The 21,903-nt window shown below is 42.8% G+C and overlaps 1 protein-coding gene across 2 annotated transcripts in view; it reads left to right on the forward strand.

Annotated features, from left to right (window-relative positions):
• Positions 1 to 21,903, forward strand: part of POLQ (DNA polymerase theta) — a 149,928-nt gene that overhangs the window by 114,140 nt on the left and 13,885 nt on the right. The window contains exons 21-29 of one of the 2 annotated variants that reach the window (XM_054042860.1): positions 1,652 to 1,789; positions 3,600 to 3,774; positions 7,451 to 7,580; positions 11,469 to 11,587; positions 12,174 to 12,358; positions 13,145 to 13,256; positions 14,862 to 14,986; positions 16,864 to 17,017; positions 20,029 to 20,138. In XM_054042860.1, the coding sequence (XP_053898835.1) occupies positions 1,652 to 1,789; positions 3,600 to 3,774; positions 7,451 to 7,580; positions 11,469 to 11,587; positions 12,174 to 12,358; positions 13,145 to 13,256; positions 14,862 to 14,986; positions 16,864 to 17,017; positions 20,029 to 20,138 (1,248 nt within the window). Of the gene's footprint in view, positions 1 to 1,651; positions 1,790 to 3,599; positions 3,775 to 7,450; positions 7,581 to 11,468; positions 11,588 to 12,159; positions 12,359 to 13,144; positions 13,257 to 14,861; positions 14,987 to 16,863; positions 17,018 to 20,028; positions 20,139 to 21,903 lie in introns of those variants that run through there. The other variant, XM_054042870.1, reaches the window with a different exon arrangement.

The following is a 21,903-nucleotide window of genomic DNA, read 5'->3' on the forward strand; positions in this document are numbered from 1 at the left end:
TGGAATTACCTTGCCATCTCCTTTCGACCAGGACTAATTTTAACATTGCAAACCTTTAAGAAGTTTCAAACAGCTGCCATTTAAAAAAATGCAACAAAAATATTTCTTTCTTTCCTGCAAATATGGAATTTACCCACAGAATAATACTGGTCTGAAACCAGTCCTGAACTAGTGATTAACGTAAGGTCCAATATTTTGTGACCAGAGCTAAGAAATAAAATTAAACCCCTCTCTAAAATACCATTTCTGTGAAATGTAGTATGTACAGAATGATAATGATTTGATGCAAAGCTTTAGCACTCATTTGAGATGATCCATATAATTCTGTTGTGGCTTCACCACTCATGAGTCATAGTTTAAGGCTAGAAGGGATCATCATATCTTCTGGTCTGACCCTCATGTATTTCACAGGCCACCATCACCAGCCAGCCACCTGTACACTAAACCCAAAAACTGGACTTAGACAAAAATATTACAGCCCTCAGGAGACTCAGCTATTTTGTGTCACAGGCAGAAAACAGGAGGAACTGAGGTGTACCAATGTCTGAGGTCCCTGCAAGTAGGGAATTGGCTGAGAGATAACAAGGCGATCCTGGCATATGACCCACACCCACACTCTGCAGAATAAAGGGGAAACCTCCCAAGGTCACTGCCAGTCTGACCCAGAGGGAAAATTCCTTCCTGACCAACATATGGCAATCAGGTAGAGCCTGAGCACGTGAGCAAGAACCACCCAGCCAAAGATCTGAGAGAAAATTCTCTGTACCACATCAGATCACTGGTTTGGCCCACCCCACTCTGTGTCCCATCTCCAGCCATGGCCATCTCTGATGCTTCAGAAGGAGACACAAACAAATAAAAACTAAACCCAGAAATGCGATCATTCTAATCTCATGCCAGTAAAACCTTTATGCTATACAAATGTGTGTGAAAATTGCTTCCGCTCATGCCTGCCAGCTCTAGAATGAAATGCAGCAGCTGTTAAATAGTGCAAAATATCACACAACAATTTAGGACAAGAATTGTGTATTATTAGTATTACTATTTATCATTCTGTTACCATAATGCCTGGGTAGCTAATGAAAAATAATTACTTCATCATGGCTAGTTTTTTAACTGATGGAAATTTTTGGTAGAAAAACTCAATATTCAAACTATTTGAAGCTATTCTGTAAATGGTAGTTGCCACCACATCCTTCAGTGCATTTTGTTCTGCAGTCTCTTCTTTGCTAACATTTTTTCTTTTCCCCTTCCTTTCTCCCACTCCTCCCCCCCCCCCCCCCCCCCCCGCCATCTCCTCCTGAGGCCTTTCCATCTCATTTGACATCTTAACTTTTATTTTCATTACAGCCGGCCATTAAGAAGCAAGGATGCATGTAACATCACTTTATAGCAGTCAGTTACCTTATCTAGAAACAGAGCTCCCAAACTTTCAGGATTAGAAAATGAGATTTTAGACTACATTTTGTAGTTAATTAAAATAAGGAGGAACAGCTGAGGGTAACACAGTTCTTTAATCAGCTTTTTAATTACCTGGAGCATTAGTGCTGTGCTTTGGTTAGACTATAGGCTATTTTAATGCTCAGAGTCATTTACTGTTTTCTTCTGGAATGAAAATATAGATACTTACTGAAATGCTGGCCTCTTTTAGGTCTTGTTTTTGGAGCTGAAGTTGCCACCAAATGGAGACATGAAAATACAAGGGAACAAGAAAACTCTGGGTTATACCAGAAGAGCTACTGCTAATGGAAACAGGGTGAGGTTGGGCAAGCAGTTCAGTACGACCAAGGTACAGTTGAAGCATAGTTCTCGTCTGAAAAATGACTATCAAAATAATTCCTTGTTACTTCACAGATCTGCTCCCTGTATGTACGAGAGTCAGATATGCTGACTCTGATGAAAATAAATTATTCCTACCTTCTGCTTCTCATAGCACTAGAGAACCTATTCAGCTCTTGGGATGTGGGCTGGATCCTGTTCTGCCTTCTGCATCAACAGAATTTTAACCAAGTGCCACTCTTCTTCCTTCAGTTACAGCTGTGCCTTAGGAAGAGACAAGGTGTAAGCAAGGACATAACTCTAAAACAGCAGATTTGGATGCATTTAAGTTCGAGCTGAATATGGTGTGCAGCATTTACTGTAAGCCAGAAATAGCACAGATTGAGGTTTAGATCCCAGGTTAAATGTATAGGGCTAACGGTTGGAGAATCTCCCATCAATGAGTCAGTTGTTCGTCTTATTGAAAGGTGCTCAGATACAATGGTAATAAATGCAGTATAAATACCGAAGTAGATACATAGAAAAAATATGGTTTAAGTGTAAATGGAGGAGATTTGCTTTGGGGTCATATACAAGTTCCTGTGTGGCAGACCGTAGCTGATGAATTTTCCCTGTGACCATTCCTGTGTTCTGTGCTTCACAGAATTAGCTTTCAGAAGCACAGACTTGTTGGGGTTTTGAAATTTAATATATTGGTAGCACGTATAAGATATAAGACCAACAACAGGACTGTTAACTGTTGTGGAACACAGTGCTCATCCTGATTGCCTGGAGCTAATTACTGCTTTTGTTGGACAAAACATATTAGCAGATTTTTGTGTTCCTTATTTTCAGGACTCATTAATTTGTGTTGTTCTCCCAATATCCCTTTGCTCCAATGTGATAAGTGTGTTGACAAGCAAATACTGATCCCAGGAAACCTTCCAGCAGTGAGGAGATGAGGATGTTAGTAGATTTTGCTTGATGTTCAGCACAGGTGTGGCACAGCAGAGGCAACAAAGGGGTGAAGGGCAGAAATTAAGTGAGAATACACAACAGGGGTTGACTAACTTTTATGGTGCTGAGTGCTGTACGGAACTGCTAGGAGCTCAGGGGCTGTACTCGTATATAAATGTGCATTATTATATGCCACCTTTTTTGCTTTTGCTTGTACCTACCTTGATCCATAAGTAGAAATTGCTGTTTGACTTCAACTGCAAGGTTTTAATTGTTAGTGGTCCACTTTGTCCCAGGACGAGTGTGATCAAGGTCCTTGTTTGGGCACTCCTAATGTATAGATAGAAAAGGCACAATGGTGTAAGATCAGGAAGGAGGAGAGTTCATGCTGGGAGAGAGGAGACAACACAGGGATGGTGCAAGTGATAATTTCACGTGGCTTATTTGATGAAGCAAGTATCGGGGGTAGCCATGTTAGTCTGTATCCACAAAAACAACAAGGAGTCCGGTGGCACCTTAAAGACTAACAGATTTATTTGGGCATAAGCTTTCGTGGGTAAAAAACCCACTTCTTCAGATGCATGAAGCAGACTCTAAAAACTTTATTTAGGACTCAAGACACAAGATAATTCTAATAATTGTTTCTCTGGCTGCATGTTATTACAGCAGCTATGTATCATGGCATTCTTGCTGCCCATACAGCAAATGTAAGCGGAGCTAATGCTCACATAATATTGAGATGTGACTAGAAAAATTGAAGACTACTGTAAGTATATCACTCCCTGTAGATTAGGATTTATCTTCTCTGCAGAACTGAAGAAACTCTTTTTTGTAGAACTTGTAAGACATCTAATAATATATCTATCCTGCTGTTACCTTTGTAGGATGTTTTGGAAAAATTAAAGGCCTTACACCCATTACCGGGCCTGATTCTAGAATGGAGGAGGATCACCAATGCAATGACCAAAGTGGTGTTTCCATTGCAGAGGGAGAAACGTTTGAATCCTGCACTGGGGATGGAGAGGATCTATCCTATATCTCAGACTCACACTGCTACAGGTAGTAAGATGTTTATGAAATCTTTTCTGATCACAGAGTGTGGCAACCTCTGTGGGTGAAGAGGAAGAGCTCAGTATGTTCAATATCTAACTTTCCAACCAAACTAATGACGACTGTTTTAAATACAGAAGAGTGCTAATTTGTATTAAGATTAGAGTCTTTAAAATCCTGTGTAGCTTTACACTCTTCCAGCAATATTACCAGAATGTTGTGAGTGTGTAAACATATAAGTTTCTGGTGTATCCCCACAGATAGTTGCAGCATTTAGTGGGGTCTTCAGTGTTTAAAACATTTCTGGGGCACCTTCCATATGAGGATCTCAAGCTACTTCAAAAACGTTAATTAAATTAGCCATCCTCCTTCCCTAGAGTATTATCCCAACTTTACAGGTATGGAAATTGAGGCACAAAGCAGGGATGTCAATTATCTAAGGTCCCACAGAGTGAATGGCAGAGCTGGGAAGAGAAGTCATGAGTGTTGACTCCCAGATGTTGCACTTTACCCACAGAACTGTTTGGTTTTATTAAATATCATCTTTGACTATCATGGATGAGCTGACATTCTTTGTTGCATGTGGTTATGTACTTGCTTTTTCCTTTTCTTATGGATGGATGTAGTCCTGACTGAGTTTATATAGTAATGCCATAAATATAACATATATAATATGGATCTCCTGAGTAGGTCCTTCTCTCCACAAGTGGTCATTCCACTCAGAGGTGGTAAACGTGATCTTCCAGAGGTGGTGGACTCCCCAGGCATCCTGTTTGTATACAGACTGAACAGGAAGTGTCAACAGTTTTGCTCAATTTGCGGTCTCGCCAAAGGCTCATTGTCCAATGCCTTTCTGCTTCCATGGACGGGGGTGCTTCTATATGCTTTTCCACCAATACCCCTGGTGCACAAGGTCCTCTTGAAGGTCAAGAAAGACAAGGTGAGAATCATAGTGACTCCGGCATGGCCACGCCATCATTGGTTTGGCACACTTATGGATCTCTCCATAGCAGCCCTGTTGGAACTCCCGCTCCGGTCGGACTTATTCTCGCAGAATCAGGGCCATCTGATCCACCCGAACCTAGTGTCCTTTCATCTGACAGCATGGCTTCTGTGTGGCTGAATGCAGAGGAATGGGCATGCTTGGCGCAGATCCAGTGCATCCTGCTGGGTATCAGGAAGCCCTCCACCAGGGCAACCTACCTGGCCAAGTGAAAACGTTTTCCCTGTTGGGCCTCAGGCCGGGGAGTTTCCCCCTCCAGGTCTTCGCTGCAATCCAGCTTGGACTACCTGCTTCACCTCAAACTCCAAGGTCTGGCCCTTTCATCAATTAAGGTGCACTTGGCATCTATCTCAGTCTTCCATCTTCTGATCCAGGGCAAATCGGTCTTCTCTCACAAAATGATGCTCAGGTTTCTGAAAGGCTTGGAGAGGCCCTTACCCTCAAGTCTGTGACCCAATCCCTCTATGGGACTTAAATCTGGTTCTCTCTCAGCTCACGGGTCCCCCCTTTGAGCCATTGGCATCCTGCTCCTTGCTGCTCCTCTTGTGGAAGATCGCCTTCTTGGTAGTGATTACCTCGGCCCAACGGGTCTATCGTGACTGCCTATTCCACCAGAGTGCAAACTTCTTCAGCAGCCTTCGTCGCACAGGGACCAATTCAAGGTATTTGCAGAACTGCCACCTGGTCTTCAATCCATACCTTTGTGTCCCACTACGCTATCACCCAGCAGGCCCGGGATGGCACCAGCTTTGGCAGATCAGTGTTGCAAGCAGCACGACTGTGAACTCCGAGCCCACCTCCAGGGACACTGCTTGTGAGTCCATCTAACATGGAATAGACACGAGCAAGCACTTGAAGAAGAAAAAAAATCTATTGATTGTGTTCATCCTATTTGTATGAATGTATCATTCTTGTATCTGAAACTAGAAATATGAAATATAACTCTGAGGTCCTATTGTAATTATGCAAAGTGTGGGCCATTAATGGTGGTTTGGAATATTGATCGATCCCATTAACCAGGACAATTGTCTGAAGATGGCTCTGTATACGTGTGTGCTGGCAAGTGGGTAATGAAGTCTTACAGTGACATGTGATCATGTCACCTGAGCTGGAATCCATCTTTAACCTGGTGCTTTTCCATTTAGAAGGAGGAGTGGGAACCCAGAGACGGACAAAGGATTCCCGCCCAGACTTCCCCCAGAAATATGCATCTTGTACTGTTCAGCACACTACTGAACAATGCAAGCTCATAGAAAGTCTATTATTTCATCAAAGGAAAATGATATGCCTTGTTATCCCAAATGGAGTTTCCCACACACTTCAACCAAACACAATGGCTAAGATAAAACAATAAGATAAGTTTATTAACTACAGGAAGTTAGATTTTAAGTGATTACAAGTAATGATGCATAAAAGTCAGGATTGGCTACAAAAGATATAAAAGGGTAAAACGCAGGCTAATATCTAACTTAACAAGCTAAGTAATTTTAAAAACACAAAGGTTTTGATTCACTGTATGTTAACAGCAGTCTGTACTGGTTGAAAAGTTGTCCAGCCAGGACCACTCCTCCCCCAGCTCAATGATGTTCAAGAGCTTCAAAGATAAGCCTTTTACACTACATCCTTAGCTTGGCTGATTTTGCCTCTGTGTTGCAGGGGTCTCTGATCAGTGCATTTGTTATGTAGAGTTTGGGCTGAACTATTGAAATATAACTGATCAGGTAAGGATGGGCTGTCACCCTGCAAGGACACGGTCAGGTACATCTTTCTGTGTGTTTGTTACCTTTTTAAATCCTCAAAAGTCACTGTGTTCGGTCAAGGTGCACCTGGTGGCCATTTTGGCATTCAAGGCAGGTTGGTCTTTGCCCACCACATGACAGCGTGGTTCCTGAAAGGCCTGGAGTGCCTTTACCTGGATGTCCAGGATGTGGTTCCCCCGTGGGACCTGAATCTTGTGCTGTCAAGGCTCATTGGTCCCCCCCTTTGAGCCCCTTGCTTCCCACTCCCTCCTGCTTCTCTCCTGGAAGGTCGTCTTCTTAGTTGCTAAAACTTCGGCCTATGGGGTGTCCAAAATCAGGGCGCTCACATTGGAACCACTTTACACGATCCAACTGCGTCTGCAGCCGGCCTTTCTGTCCAAGGTCGTCTCCCAGGTCCAAGTTGGTCAAGACATATACCTGCCGGTCCTTTGTCCAAAGTCTCACGCAATGGATGAGGAATGCAGGTTGCATACCCTGGACGTCAGACGGGCCCTGGCCTTCTACATAGATAGAATGAAACAGTTCTGTAAGTCAATGCAGTCGTTCGTTGCTGTTGCACATAGGATGAAGGGTTGCCCAGCGTGTGCCCAAAGAATATCATTGTGGATCACGGCCTGCATCCGCTACTGTTATGAGCTTTCGAAGGTGCCCCCACCAGTGATAGTGACGGCTCACTCGACTAGGGCGCAGGCGTCCTGCGCAGCTTTCCTTGCTCAGGTGCTGATCCAAGAAATTTGTCAGGCCGAGACTTGGTCCTTTATAGTTTATAGTTCAGAAAGCAGTGATTTTGACACATGGATTTCCTTTGTTTTCTGCTCTGCACAGAAATGTGTGTGTGTGTGTGTGTGTGTGTTATGTTATGCTTGCATTTAACAGTTTCTTCCTTGGTCCTTATTTTCTTCTTGGTCTTATTTCATTTTAGGTCGCATAAGCTTCATAGAACCTAATATCCAGAATGTGCCGAAAGACTTTGAGATTGAAATGCCAACCGTGGTTGGAGAGAGCCCACCGTCCCAAGCACGAGGGTGTGGTGCTACTTTTCCTGGGGGCAGGTAGGAATGTGGCCAGCAGCGATTCCACTTGTGCTATTTCTGTTAACTTGATTGCCTTGTCATTTTCTGGTAATTGCCCTCCTGACCAGCCGGCGGTAATTCTCCTAACTCTTGGCTCCTAACCTGGTCCTTTAAAGTGTCCTTATTAGACAGCTCTGATGTAGCTAAATGAGATGATGATACCAAGCCCTGCATGGCAAATCCCTGATTCAGAGGCTTAACTGGGGAATTTTCGCTGAAGAGATTTTCTCTGTACCCCCCCCCACTAGCCACTCCTACCTTCTCCATCTGTCTTTAAAAATTTCTTTCCATGACCTCCTGAATCTTCTTCATTTCCTGTAGTCTCTGCTCGAAAGAAGAGAGAAACCAGAAAGGAAAGTAAGGAAGCTAACAAGAATTTGATAAAAAGTGGGTGGAGTCTTTCCGCTCTTAATTTTGTCTAGCTCTTCCCAGGCTAAGGAATTTGACTTTAATCTTAAAGGGAGATTTTTTTCACTCTGCTAAACTGATTGCTAGAGTCTTTTACTTGGAAACTAAGGACTCAGAAGTCCTTTCAGAGCCCCTGAATAGGGGAGCCTTGCATGAATGGCTGGTCACTAGGGTCTAACAATGTCATTACTATGTAGTGTGGTGATACACAGCTGGATGCAGTGCCACCTTCTGCCACTGATGGGCTTCAGGTGGACCGGAGCAACTCAAGCCCCCAGAGGCTGCCACCGTGGGACTTTTGGCTTCTCTGCAGAGGAAAAGCAGAGAATAGACTTCTTTGGGCTGTTATTGTTCCGCATTACAAAGGAAAAACAGTGTTTCCTGCATGTGGTCCCTGCTGCTTCTGCTCCTGCTTTTGTAGCCCCAATAACAAGCATGTGTGACAAGGTCGGTGAGGTAATATCTTTTACTGGAGAAGTTGGGCCAATATAAGCTATTACCTCACCCACCTTGTCTCTCTAATGTCTTGGGGCCAACATGGCTATAACACTGCGTACAAAGTGTGTGCGTGCACATTTCTGAGTGTGTTGTGATGGGTGTTGGCTCACTCCTACCCTACAGGGAGTTAGGTTGGGGGGGAATGTGTGTTCTGAGCCTGAGGGTAGTGGGTGGGAGAAGGTTCAAATTTGAAGGCGGTTGTCACGGTTACAGAGCTAGCTTTTTGGTTTCTTTGAATGCACTAACCTCACATCTTGGGCCTTTAATCCTTACCTGCTTCAGGGTGGAATTTTGCAACTTTCTCACTCCTTGACCAGGACCCAGGTGCAGTCCCCTGTGTTACCAACCATTTATCACCCCGCAGACTCATCTGAGCTTGGGCATCAGGGTGAATAATAATCCATTTTTTTAAATTAAGATTTTTATTTAAATCATTTTTTTCAATTCATTTTATATTAAATATAAGTTTATTTTTTAAAAATAAACCTATTTAAAAATCAAATTTGAAATTGACACGTATGCGAAGGCCTAAACTTACTATAATCTATTAAAATGATTTAAATTAATTAAAAAAAAATTAGGCAATACATATTTGCTGCCAAGTTTTAAAGAAAGCCAAACCATTGAACTGGTGGAAGTCGCTGGCTAAGCAGGTGGCACCAGAGTCTGTGGAAGTGCTAAAACCAGCTTTTGACAGCAGTAGCTTCTTTTGCAGGTGCAGAGAGAATATTTTTCTTTTCAGTTGATTCACGTAGTTCATTTCAATGATTACTTCTGTAGTACCCCCTTTCCACCCAGTTGCCCCCTTTAGCGCCAATCTCCCTACAGGTTTTGATGGACAGGCCTGGGTTCTTCTGGATCCCACCACCCACTCAGTGGGGTGTAACTTCCTTTTCTTCCCATATGAATTTCTTTGGCAGTTCCTCCACAGTCCTTGCTCCTTCATGGCAGGGTCAGCAGGGCAGCTTGGGAAGAAAATTCTAATCACTTGCTAGATTTCCAAGAAATAACAAAGAGACATACAATATATTTAACACATTAATTATATTAAACAGGAAATAAATAAAACAACAGGGTAAAACATTATTCTCACGGTCACCGGTGCCCATGCTGATAATACCCATGAATTTCCCCAGTCATGTGACCTGATATCACAAACTAGTGTCCTGTTGGTACGTGAACTTTGTAGGGGCCCTTGATGACCCATGACAACGATGTCTTCTGTGCAGCAGTTAGCAGTTTGATTGACTGTGTTCTGTAGAGCCCAAGAGACTCTCAAGTGGGATAAGGTGGTAAGTCCCTCTGCAGATTTAATAGGGCAGCAGATAATAAAAGCCCCCAAACCCTTGCCCTTTGGCTTGAGGACACTGTTCAGGGAGTTAAGGGGTCTCCCAAACAATTTCCCTGACTAGCTAACTGAAAGATGGTGACTCATAACTCCATGACCAATCTTCGGGTTCAGAGATGGCTCTGGACTCCTCTGTCACTGCAGAGGGGCTGATGATCACTGCTGGCAGGTGTCCTCTTCATGCAGGAGTCGGGCTGCTTCCAGGATTTCCCCTCAACAAAGGGGTACAGGGCTCAAGGTGCAGATTACAAAACTATACTAAAATTCAAGCTTCAGTCTTCCACCCCAGCACTCAGATACACTCACAGCAGGCAGTAGCCTTGGACTAACAGCCAGAGTAGAGCTGGCCATATGGTGACTGATCTCTCCTAGAGAGCTGGAGAGCTAACTCAACCTGGCTGGGGGAAGCTTTCCCAACAAAGCTCTACAAACTGGGAGTCCCCTTGGAGAGGGAAAGGGCCAAGCTTGAAGGATCTTGCTTTCAGGTCCCCAAAGGCCAGTTCTCAGGGAAAACCCTGCATGCAGGTCTGGGACTCACCAGCTCCCCACAACCAGTCCTGCACATTCCCTGACTGGCTCCAAACTGCCTTCTCCCCTCTCCTGAGCTCCCTGGGAGGGGCATTTCACTCCCGATTTGTTGCCGAACGGACTGAGTCTGCCTTGGCTCCCCCTCCCTACCAGGGACAGTGTGCCTCTCCCTGAGCTGCCAGCAGACAGAGCCCCTGGAACCTAGGTAATCTCTTTGGGATTACACTTCATTCAAAATTAGAAATGGATTGGGAGGAGAAAAAGCAGGAAAGCTTGTTTACCTTTTCCAAGCTGTAAATAAAAACGAGGATGAGATCTACTAAATGTAAATCGTGAAGCACATCGTGACCAGAAACAATCAGTTCAATTCACTAGTTACAGATAATACCTCGTTTGTTTAATAAATCAGTTTTAAATGTAAAACATGTTTTAATAAACTCTTTGAGAATTGATGTATCCAACACATATTAAGGTTGTTTTAAGTTTCTTATTAAATGTTTTAGAATGCTCTTTCTGTGCTTGTTGAATTAAGTTTGAATTTCTATCCATCCAGAGCTTGACACAAATCACAAAATATTAATAATCTAGTTGTCACACTGTCTGGAGTGGCTCATGATCATACGTTCCAACCTCAGGGCAGACTGTCAAGAAGGAGGGCAGAGACCCCAAGCTGGTTATATATTCTATAATTAGATTTCATCAACTCAGTAACAATGTGAACTCCTAAAGCACTATAACAGTCTTACTACGGAATCAACAGACAGTCCCCATTGGCATTCCAGTCTATCTTGCCACCCAGGCAAGCTGGACTTAGTGATAGATTGTTGCTGTACACCAACAATCACAAAATATTCAGGTTGTTCCCATTGTGTTTAGTGAGGCCCAGTGGCTATGGCATGAGCTGGCACCTGGTCTGCCAGTGTCACAGTCTGCCAGAGTCAGACCTCCAAGGAACAATACAAAGTTATTATGACTGTTGTTTTTTGCAAATGGTTAGTCTGATTTTAAAAGTCTTTGTAACCACAGTTGATGCAGCAATAGGGACTGTAAAAATCAGTTGAGTAAACAATGTTTTGTCTCCACAGAGGTAGAAAGCGGTGCAGTACCTTGCCTTGTGGCCTCAAGGTTCTGGCTGATGAAGGAACCAAAGAAAGAGGGATGCCATTTTCTGTTAGCATGAGGCATGCTTTTGTTCCTTTTCCAGGTAATGATTTGGTATTGCACTGTCTTGTATCTTTTCACTGAGTTAAGGAAAATCTAGATCTAGTAGTGAAGGGAGGAAATGATATGTACATCTTTTTGGGCAGGCTGATTGGCAAAACACTGAGCAGCAGCAGAGGCAAGCCCTGAAGCTATTCACTGACAGAGGTTGGGACAGGATAGCACAAATGAGTTCTCACCCAGCCTCAAATCAGCTAAAAGTATCTGCAATGGGAGGCAGAGGCATGAGAAAGAGAAGCTACTAGAGCATCATACTGGTGAAAAGCTGTTCAGACCTGGGGCAGTAGGTGTAGTTTTGTGCGCAGTAATCTGCTTAGCCAAATGAGTCTCCACTGCCTTTGTCCTCGGGCAGCCCTGTATTTACACTTCTCTAAAGCTACCAGTGTGAGTGAGTGGAGAAATCTGATTTGGCAGTGTGTTGCATTTTCTTCGCTTCTGTGTAAATGATGACCCATCAAGGTAGATGAGGATCTGGTTTGTAATTTCTTAGGTGATGGACTGGGACCTGATATCTGAGTGTTAATTTATGGAAGGTTATTGTTCGGATTCATTCAGTCTGTTGGCTGCAGGAGGTTTAATCTTGGCTGCTGATTACTCCCAACTCGAGCTGAGGATCCTTGCTCACTTGTCTCGGGACCGCCGGCTCATTGAGGTCTTGAACAGTGGAGCTGATGTCTTCAAGAGCATTGCAGCTGAATGGAAGATGATTGATGCTGAAGCTGTTGGAGACGAGATAAGGCAACAAGCCAAGCAGGTAGTCTTTGGTAAAATTTCTAAACTCCATCAGACATAGCAACTTAATGAGTAGAAAGGACTTGATCAAAGATTATTATTGAAGTAAAGGAGCTCTCTGCCTCTTCAAAAACCGTTGGCTATTAAATTATAAAATGGGGGAATGTAATAGTTCCTCCACCCCCATGACCCCCAGGAGATAAAATAGTTGCCATGTGACCTCTATCCAGAATATTTTTAAGCACCCTATCAGGAGGTTTTGATTGTTCTATCAAAGAAAACTATCTCCAATAAGATGGGAAGAGGGAGATTGGGTTCATAATTTTCTGCAGTCATCAACATTCATTGGGATTTGAGACCAGTATTGTATACTGTTGGCATGAACACATCAGAGCTTAAGCTAATAGCTGCAAATTCTGAAGATTGTCTAGTCTTTTTTCCCACCCCCATTACTCTTAAGTGGATTACTTGGAAAATAGGTGAAGGGAAGTTGAATCTTTATGGTGCATCAGTTACTTGCCTCTTCTAAAGGTAGGATACTGGACTGGATGGACAAGTGGTCTGATCTGTCGCAGTAAATCTTATGTTCCTCAGAAGATTCACGCTCAAAATGGTGTCCTTGAAGTGTGTGATAAATGTCATTTCTCCATGAATGCAGAGTTATGATATCCCTAAAGCAACAGGATCCAGACTGAAATCCTAAAATCATATTGGGATTTACTCTTTTCCACAGTTTAACTTTTGTGTTAATTCTGCTCTCTGAATCGCTAACCATGTACTTGTGATCCTGCTGTCTTTTCTCTGACAGATTTGCTATGGAATCATCTATGGAATGGGAGCTAAATCTTTAGGAGAACAGATGGGTATTGAGGAAAATGATGCTGCCTGCTACATCGAATCCTTCAAATCCAGATACCCAGGTAAAGTACGTTTGTGGTCCTGACTCTCTTCCCCCAAATTCCCTTCCACTCCTGGGACTGGTTCAACTTGTAACTCCTTCTATGCCTAAAGAAAAAGTTTCTCAAGCTTGTATGTGTACACAAAACAATGCAGTCTCTGCTTCCACATATACTCTGTGCCGCTGCTTTGTTAAACTATGTCCTGTAAATTAAATGCCGCATTACTTTAACAATTTTGTTGTTTTGACTGTCAATAAGTCCACCCTGGAAGGTTGATTTTTAAAGCTCCCAACTTAGAATAAGTTCCTTATTAGAACATGCAGCTTTAAGGATATGTAATATTTCTGGACCTAAGGATTCGATTTGTCATTTGTAAACACAACTAGTCATCTTCCATGTTGAATGATCTTTTCCACATTGCCTTCAGCTTTCATCACATCTTAAACAGCTTTGCTTCTAGCCCTGCCATTTTTATCTGGCTGCTCAGAGTAGCTCCCACACACTTTATATAAAGATATCATATTTTTAAGGAGCATCTCAGGTTTCCTTGGAAGAACTGTCTGAACAGGGGAGTAGCATTCAGAAAATGAGCAGAGGTCAAGTGGGATGAGTCACAGCAAGCTTTAATAGGAGAGCTTGGAGCTGAGCTGGAAAATAATGAAGTGAAGAGTCAGTGCTCCCGCACTGGGTCTGTTTTAAGGTTATCGCTGATAACTTTTGGATTGTCTCCCATCTTGACTGAGGTCCATTAGAATATGACCCCCACTATAATATACAAAGAAAACAATATCTCATAACATTTCATAATACAGAACACTTGCATGTAATACCGATTCAACATACTAAATTACACATATAATATATCAAGTAATTCTGTCTCTATTTTGCGTACTTTTCTCCTTTAGTATATCATGTTGTTTTTAACATTTTCCGTTTTTTTTAAAGTCCTTAAAAGAATCTTTCTGAAATCCTAAAACTGGAGGGGTTTTAAAAAAATGTAAATCTTTGTCCACTTCAGTACAACTCTGATCCCCAACGGATAGCACACCCTTACTTGGAGTTTCTTTTTACTGCCCAAGACACATTCTCTCCTTTCCTTGTAGTTGGATGAGTTCTTTTTCTTCTGAAGATCTGAAGTCGCACTGTACAGGGCATCAAGGGCTCTGATTCTTTCTTTCAATGTATTCCCCTCCTGATATATGTCCCTTCAGTGCCACCATGAGTCCTGATTTCCCAGAATAAAGAATAAATAGCAGTGGTATAACATTGACATCCTACCACTTGGATTAAAGTTGTGCACAGCTAGCTACAACCTCATTCTCCTCCCAATCATCATAAACTAACCCAGGAGAGCTGAATATACACCTGAAAGAAAGATCCCTCACTCGCTTCCCCTGTCTCTCAGGGGGAATGAGAAGTGTAAGGACTTCCTCTTCTCCACATATTAGTGATGTGATATTTGGGATTCCAAAGCTAGTGTCAGTGCCTTAGTGCAAAAACAAAGTATGGAGTAAACATGAAATACCAGATGTTCTAGCATAAAGATCACAATATAGTGAGGGAGTGATGGAACTCTGGCAGTAGTGTGGAATGATGGGATGTTTTTTCTTTTCTTTCCTTTCCCAGGGATTCAAAAATTCCTGAGGGAGACGGTGAAGAAATGCAGCGGGGATGGTTTTGTGCAGACCATCCTGGGGAGGCACAGATACTTGCCAGCAATCAAAGATCCAAACCCTTACAGCAAAGCTCATGTATGTTGAGAACCGTTCTTTCTGAACAGTAGAAATTGCAGTTGTACTGGACCACAGTTATTTCCTCACTCTGAAGTAGTCATCAGTGTAAAGGATGGTTATTTGGTTATGGACTTGCTGCTTCTCTGTAACATGACAAAAACAAATGGGCATTTAGATAGGTATACGAATGTTCCTTGGGGGTTCAGCTGGGAACATTTGGCCTGAGGTTGAACTCCAGGAGAGACCCTTCTCCAAGATTATTATTATTATTTATAATAGTAGATTATAAATAATAATAATAATAATAATACAATTATTTATAATAGTGCCTATACAGTGCTTGGTGCTTTCTAAATATGGAGGAATGTGCTGTCTCTGCCCCCCAAAGAACATGTCATCTAAAAAGATTTATCAGTCAAATATTTTTGAACACTTTAAAAATGTCTTCTTTCATAGCACCATCAATGTGGCTTTACCAAGTTCATTCAGGGCATGCATGTTACTCGATTCCATTAGTTCAGTGTTTTCTTAATTACCTTTTTAGAGCTTTTTGCTCATACTCTGAAGTAAATCTACTGCAGCTTGGTGTGCAGAAATCGTCATATAACCTCACTTGATGACCCTCACCTAGGAGTTGCAGAGAGTTATTTATTGATTTAAATGGGCACAATTTAAAGAAGTAGAGCAATGTTTAACTCTTTGGGATAAACAAGTCCCACCCAACAGTCCTCATGAATTGCATATTGTCTGGATTTCATCAAAAAGATATTTCAAATTCTACACTTTTGCTAGTTAAAAAGGGGGCCCTTTAAAGGAAAACCGCAGTGACTAGACAGCTGAATGTTTATGAAATATGAGACTATGTATAGAAAATGTTTTGCAAGGTGACTTAAAAATATCTGTCACTGTTTTGCTATTTCCCTAATAGTGAGTTGACTCAGTGGGGGAGCAGCCATTTTCCTGACACAGCGTTATACTTCTCAGTAGGAGGCTCAATGTTATAATTAGGACTCAGTGGAAATCCAGATACCAAATAAATGCATGGAGAAACAGCAGACTTTCAAAATTGATACAAGAAGTTGGGTTTTTTTAAATTTTCATTTATTTATTTATTTTAACCCCCCCCCCCCTCAAAAACAGACTATTTGGTTAATTTAAAAGTTGCTACATCTTATAGGTGCTACTTGATTAGATTGTGAAGAGAGGCAACTTCTGTTCAATTTTTACTTTTTAAAAATTATATTTAAGACCTTTGTAAGATATTTTAATTTCAGCTTCCTTTAAATTTTCCTTCATGAATTTCAATTAGGAGGGGAAGAAAGAACCACCTGTGAAGAGAATTTTCTTGTTTGAGGAGAGCATTAGTAGAGAGAGCTTTCTTTTATGTGAAAAACCTGCCCCATAACCGTAGTAATGTAGCTTGTTTTGGTTTTTGAACAGGTTGTAATGTTCTGACTGGCAGGATTTGCCACAGTAGATCAGACCTCTGATCTGTGAAGTCAAGCATCTTGCTTCTGGTAGTATCCTATACTTGATACTTTGCAAGAAGGCACAAGCATCCCATAATGCATCCAACTAGTTGTGTGATTGTCCTCTGCTGGATGAAATCAGATCTCCACAAGTGTGGTGGTCTCCCTGTAATGGCTGGTGGCTGATAAAGGCTTATCAGCCTTAGTACTAATAATTTCAAGTCTTTGAAAATTCTTCTCTAGTGACTAGAGGCCTGTGGTTTGTGTAAGAAACTCTGACTTCTCTTCCCCATGCTAGTTTCATGAAACTGTGTGTCTATTTGTGGTGTCTATTTGTATGTCACCATAGATTTGTTACAAAGTGGTAACATACGGGGTTTATACCATGGGGTGAGTTTTCAGAGCTGATATCTTTGTAATCCTCAGGCAGAGCGCCAGGCTGTGAACACAGCAGTTCAGGGTTCTGCTGCTGACATTGTCAAAACAGCCACTGTGAACATTCAGAGGCGGCTTGAAGCATTCCCCTCGGCAGTGAAGTCCCATGGACATCTGGAGAGCTCATTCCAGAGCAACAGGGCTGGTACGCCATCATTCTTCTTTATATTTGATGTCAAAAGTCCAAAGCTGATAAAAGTAGCTTAAAAATAAAATAAAGATTAAAAAAAGCCTGCTATAGCTGGGGGATTTGGGCAAGTGGTGGGGAATAAAAGTTTATTTTCTCATACCGGACTGGTCTGTCTGGTTGCGTTGGGTGGGTGGGCGAGCAAGTCCTAAGGAGGAATGTCTGCTCAGCTTGTGAATGAGAAGGAAATACTCTGATCTGAAAACCCTAATTACCTGAATGGTTCAGGGGGCATATCAGAAATTTGGATCATTGGACTAGGAAAACGGGAGTTCAATTGTGCTAAATTCCATGATGTTACTACTGATTTGTTTAAAAAGAGGGGGGGGAAAAGTGCAGATGCTCCGTCTTCAAAGGCAGTGAGAAAACACCAATTGTAACAACAGGTTGGCCAAAGAATGTGGTTCCCATTAGATTTCAGTCTGAAGTTTGTTTTTATTTAGGATATAAAGATATGGTACAAAGCTTTTGTCAACATCAATTTGGGCTGGTCACACTACTTATGAATTAGCAGTTTCAATTGAATTATGCAGCTCATTCCCATATGAGTGCCATTAAAACCTTTGTGGCACAAAACATATACCCATATGTTTTAGACATATTACATTAGGGTCATAACAATTTTAATTGGTTCTGTATTTCATAGCCCTCCACCTATGTAGTGAGATTGTCCTAATCCTGAGAGTCCAATTTACAGGCCTTGGAGAGAGAGCAAATTAATAACTAATCTTAAGAAGGTTCTAAAATTAGTCAAGTAGCTTTTCTTTGCCCCATAATGCCAAGATTAGAAGGTTTGATAACTTGTGATGTGCCAGGGCTATAAATAAATGACATACCGTTCAAAAGTGTATGTCTGCATGGAGGGAATTTCCAGTCTTCCAGTAATAAGAAGCATCCTGATGGCTCATGGATTATAAATTTGTTACTGGTGCAGGACTGAACGTTATCCATTATGCCCTTCTGGAAAGTGTAATTTTAGGAGGGAAAGAAGAGAAACATTTGTAAAAGATTTTTTTTTTTTAAATGGTGATGGTGGAAGTTTCTCAGAGGTTTGAAATGTTAGAAGTTGTCCCAGAAGAAGCGAACTAGTGGGCAAGAGACAGGTGAAGTGGTCAACAGTGCAAGCTCTATGCAATTTATCACATGGCTATCCCACCGGAGGGTGTGTGTGTGTTTTATAATAGTCTTTTTAGGTCAGAGGTGGGCAAACTATGGCCCGCGGGCCACATCCGGCCCACGGGACCCTCCTGCCCAGCCCCTGAGCTTCTGGCCTGGGAGGCTACCCCCCAACCCCTCCCCTGCTGTTCCCTCTCCCCTGCAGCCTCAGCTCACTGCGCCGCTGGTGCAATGCTCTGGGCGGCGGGCTGCAAGCTTCTGGGGTAGCGCAGCTGCAGAGACCGGCCTGACTCGGTCTCTGTGCTGCATGGTGGCAACAGCATGGCTGTAGCACCGCCAGCCACTGGTGCTCCAGGCAGCATGGTAAGGGGACAGGGAGTAGGGGAGTTCGGGATGGTGGTCAGGGGGCAGTGGTGTGGTTGGGGGTCGGGGGGGTCAGAGGGCGGGGAACAGGGGTGGTTGAATGGGGGCAGCGGTCCTGGGGAGCAGTCAGGTGGGGGGGGTTGGATGGGGCAGGAGTCCCGGGAGGGGAGGGGGGCTGTCAGGAAGGAGATGGGGGTTGGATGGGGTGGCGGGGGGTCTGGAGCCAGTTAGTGGAGCAGGGGGTGGTGGATGGGGAAGGAGTCCCGGGAGGGGGGGCTGTCAGGGAGCGAGAAGCATGGGGGAGTCAGATAGGGGTCGGGGGCTTGACCACGCCTGGCTGTTTGGGGAGGCACAGCCTCCCCTAACCGGCCCTCCATTCAATTTTGGAAACCTGATGTGGCCCTCAGGCCAAAAAGTTTGCCCGCCCCTGTTTTAGGTGTTAGACTACTGAGGATTGAATGAAGCCATTGATAGCCAGTAATTTGTCTGAACTGGAATCTCTCCATTTGCACTCTCACCTGCCAACTTCTGGGCCCCCTTTTTTAGCTCTTAACATGGAGCATGCAGAAGGGATTCTGTTTTTGGCAGGTGTGGCCTGCTAAGATCCCATGTACACATCTGTTGTTTAGTGTTTTGGGCAAGGACTGCTTATGTTTTGCAGTAGTAGTAGCTGCAACTCCAGATCAGTGGAGTTGGCTGGGTAAAGCTTCACTGGCTCTTTAGAATTAGCCATTAAAACGATTTTGGAAGCGGAGCCGAATTCTATTTCATTGCCTGAGAGAACATTATATACCAAGTTCTCATTAAACCCGACGTGATTGTGTTTAAAATTTGCTTGTAGAACAGATGGTCTGAGAGAAGTGGTTGTCTTTGTTTTTTTTCCCTAATTTACAACTTTATAATTTAAGGCTAGAATGTTTGTATTTGAAAAGCTTTGCATTAACATTCTTTATTTCCAGACAGTTTTATGAATATTGATATAATAGCATAATAATGATAGGTTTCAGAGTAGCAGCCGTGTTAGTCTGTATCTGCAAAAAGAAGAACAGGAGTACTTGTGGCACCTTAGAGACTAACAAATTTATTAGAGCATAAGCTTTCGTTGACTACAGCCCACTTCTTCGGATGCATATAGAATGGAACATATATTGAGGAGATATATATACACATATGCTCTCTGTATGTGTGTATATATATCTCCTCAATATATGTTCCATTCTATATGCATCCGAAGAAGTGGGCTGTAGTCCACGAAAGCTTATGCTCTAATAAATTTGTTAGTCTCTAAGGTGCCACAAGTACTCCTGTTCTTCTTTTTGCATAATAATGATATTTTATATATGTACCCTTGTGTGCATGGATGTTTTTCATCTTGGAGCTCTGCCATGCAATTCTTGTTTGTAGCATTTCAACATATATAGGTCTTTTTGGGCTAAAACAGATATGATTATGTGTAATGCTGGTTAACTGTATATCTTTTCCCTGTGTAGGAAGGTTAGAGCGGAGAAGAAACAGAGGGATGTTACAGAGTGGAGGTTTCTTCATCCTCCAGCTCCATGATGAGCTCCTCTATGAGGTTGCAGAAGATAGTGTAATTCAGGTAGGAGTGTTTTTGTTTTTCCAACCCATGTACTTTTCTATAACAAACGGGTTAAGTTTCCTTTCTAGAGGTCTGTCTTCTGTTTCTTGAGATGTCTGCAGACATGCCTATAAGTCTATAAAAACAATGTTTCTCTTAAGGCCAGATGGGTGTAAAAAGAGTAACAAATGTTGGGTCCAGGCTCTTTGAGTAAGACAGGAAGTCCCCTTGCTAAAGTTTTTAGCTGCTAGCCCAAAGCAGTGCCGCCCTGGCTTAGCATGCTGGTGACCTCTAGTACCTGCAACTTCCTTACTGACTCAGGATGGCGACGTAGCTCCTCTGTGCAGCTGCACTGAATGTGTGTACTCCACCAGCAAGTGGGTAGTTTTTTCTCTTTACTTTGGGGAGTCTTTGAGTTTGGGGGTTTTCTGCTTCATGGGGCTGACTTGGCTCCATGCTTTGGGTCATTTAATTTATTATTATTTATTTATTATTGTAGTTTAAAATCTGTTTGTGTGGGAAGGAGGATGCTGTGCTGTTGGTGCTTGTCGTCTCTTTCCCTTCCTCAGTATTTTTGTCTTCCCGGATGTCACCAAAGGAGCATCTTCAAAAAGTGTCCCAGGTGCAATCACAAAATATTTATCACAGGCAAACTTACTGTTTTTATTGCCTGGAAAAGGAACATGGCTAGCTGTGCTGTTCCACCAGTGCCAGAAGTCTCATGCCGAGAGTATGTGTCTAGAGGCACTCCTTGCTTCATTTATGCTCACTGATAAATCCAAAGTGAAGTTAGCCCAGAAGATTTCCAATAACAAATATTATGATATGCTGGAATTAAATAACTCCATCTGGCACTGAACGTTTCAGTGCTGATCTAGGGGGAAGAGTCCCCAAGCTGTGCTTCCACACCTTCAGTGTGTCTGACTGACTCAGAACAGAGGGAAAGTGCTCTGCAGGTGGTTGGCATCGATTTCAAGCATGTGATGCTCCAGACACTCAATGAGGCATGAGACAAGGAGATCATATTTGACATCTTTGCTGATACTCCTCTATCTTTGAAGTATCCCATCCAGGAGTCAAAATCTCTAGTGACTCAGCTCTTACGGTTTTGTCTCCCCTCGAGTATGATGAAAGGCTATATACCTTATATACCGTTTGGCAGGCAGGCTAAGCCAATTGGTAATAGGCTCAGGGGAGTGGTTTCTGGATCAAAGAGAAGCAGATGATATCTTTCTAAAGTCGGGCATGCCCAAGAGAGAGATCTTTTCTCCTCTTCTCTCCAGTGAGCACCAAATGCTCTTCTTTCAACACAGCCTTCACTTGACACTTTGTGCAGATGACATCTCCATTCACTACTGGTTGGAAGACGTTTACGTACATCTTTCCTCTTCCGGTTCTGATTAAGTTGAGGAGATATAAATAAAGATTCCATTATCTTAATGGTCCACTCACTGGCAAATAAGGTTCTCAACCCCATTTAGGACTACCAGTGGCTATTCCCAGAGCGTCTCACTACATCACATCACACAGAACAGGGACATCTCTTGACATCCTGCTCTGAGATCCCTCTCCTTATAAGCTGTGACTCCAAATCAAGAATATGGTGTTTTTAAGCAAGTGCAGCCTTTTTAGCTGCCTGGAAGGAATTTGACAGAATGAGATACCAGTTCAGATGGCAAGGTGGCCTGCTGTGAAAAAGTCTGATATGGATCCCTTCCTGCGCCCCACATGAAAGCTGTTTGGTTTTGTTCTTCACTTGTCAGTCTGCATGAGATATCCTCCCTTA

Source organism: Malaclemys terrapin, chromosome 1 (assembly GCF_027887155.1).
Source record: "Malaclemys terrapin pileata isolate rMalTer1 chromosome 1, rMalTer1.hap1, whole genome shotgun sequence".
In the NCBI taxonomy this organism is placed as follows: domain Eukaryota; kingdom Metazoa; phylum Chordata; order Testudines; family Emydidae; genus Malaclemys; species Malaclemys terrapin.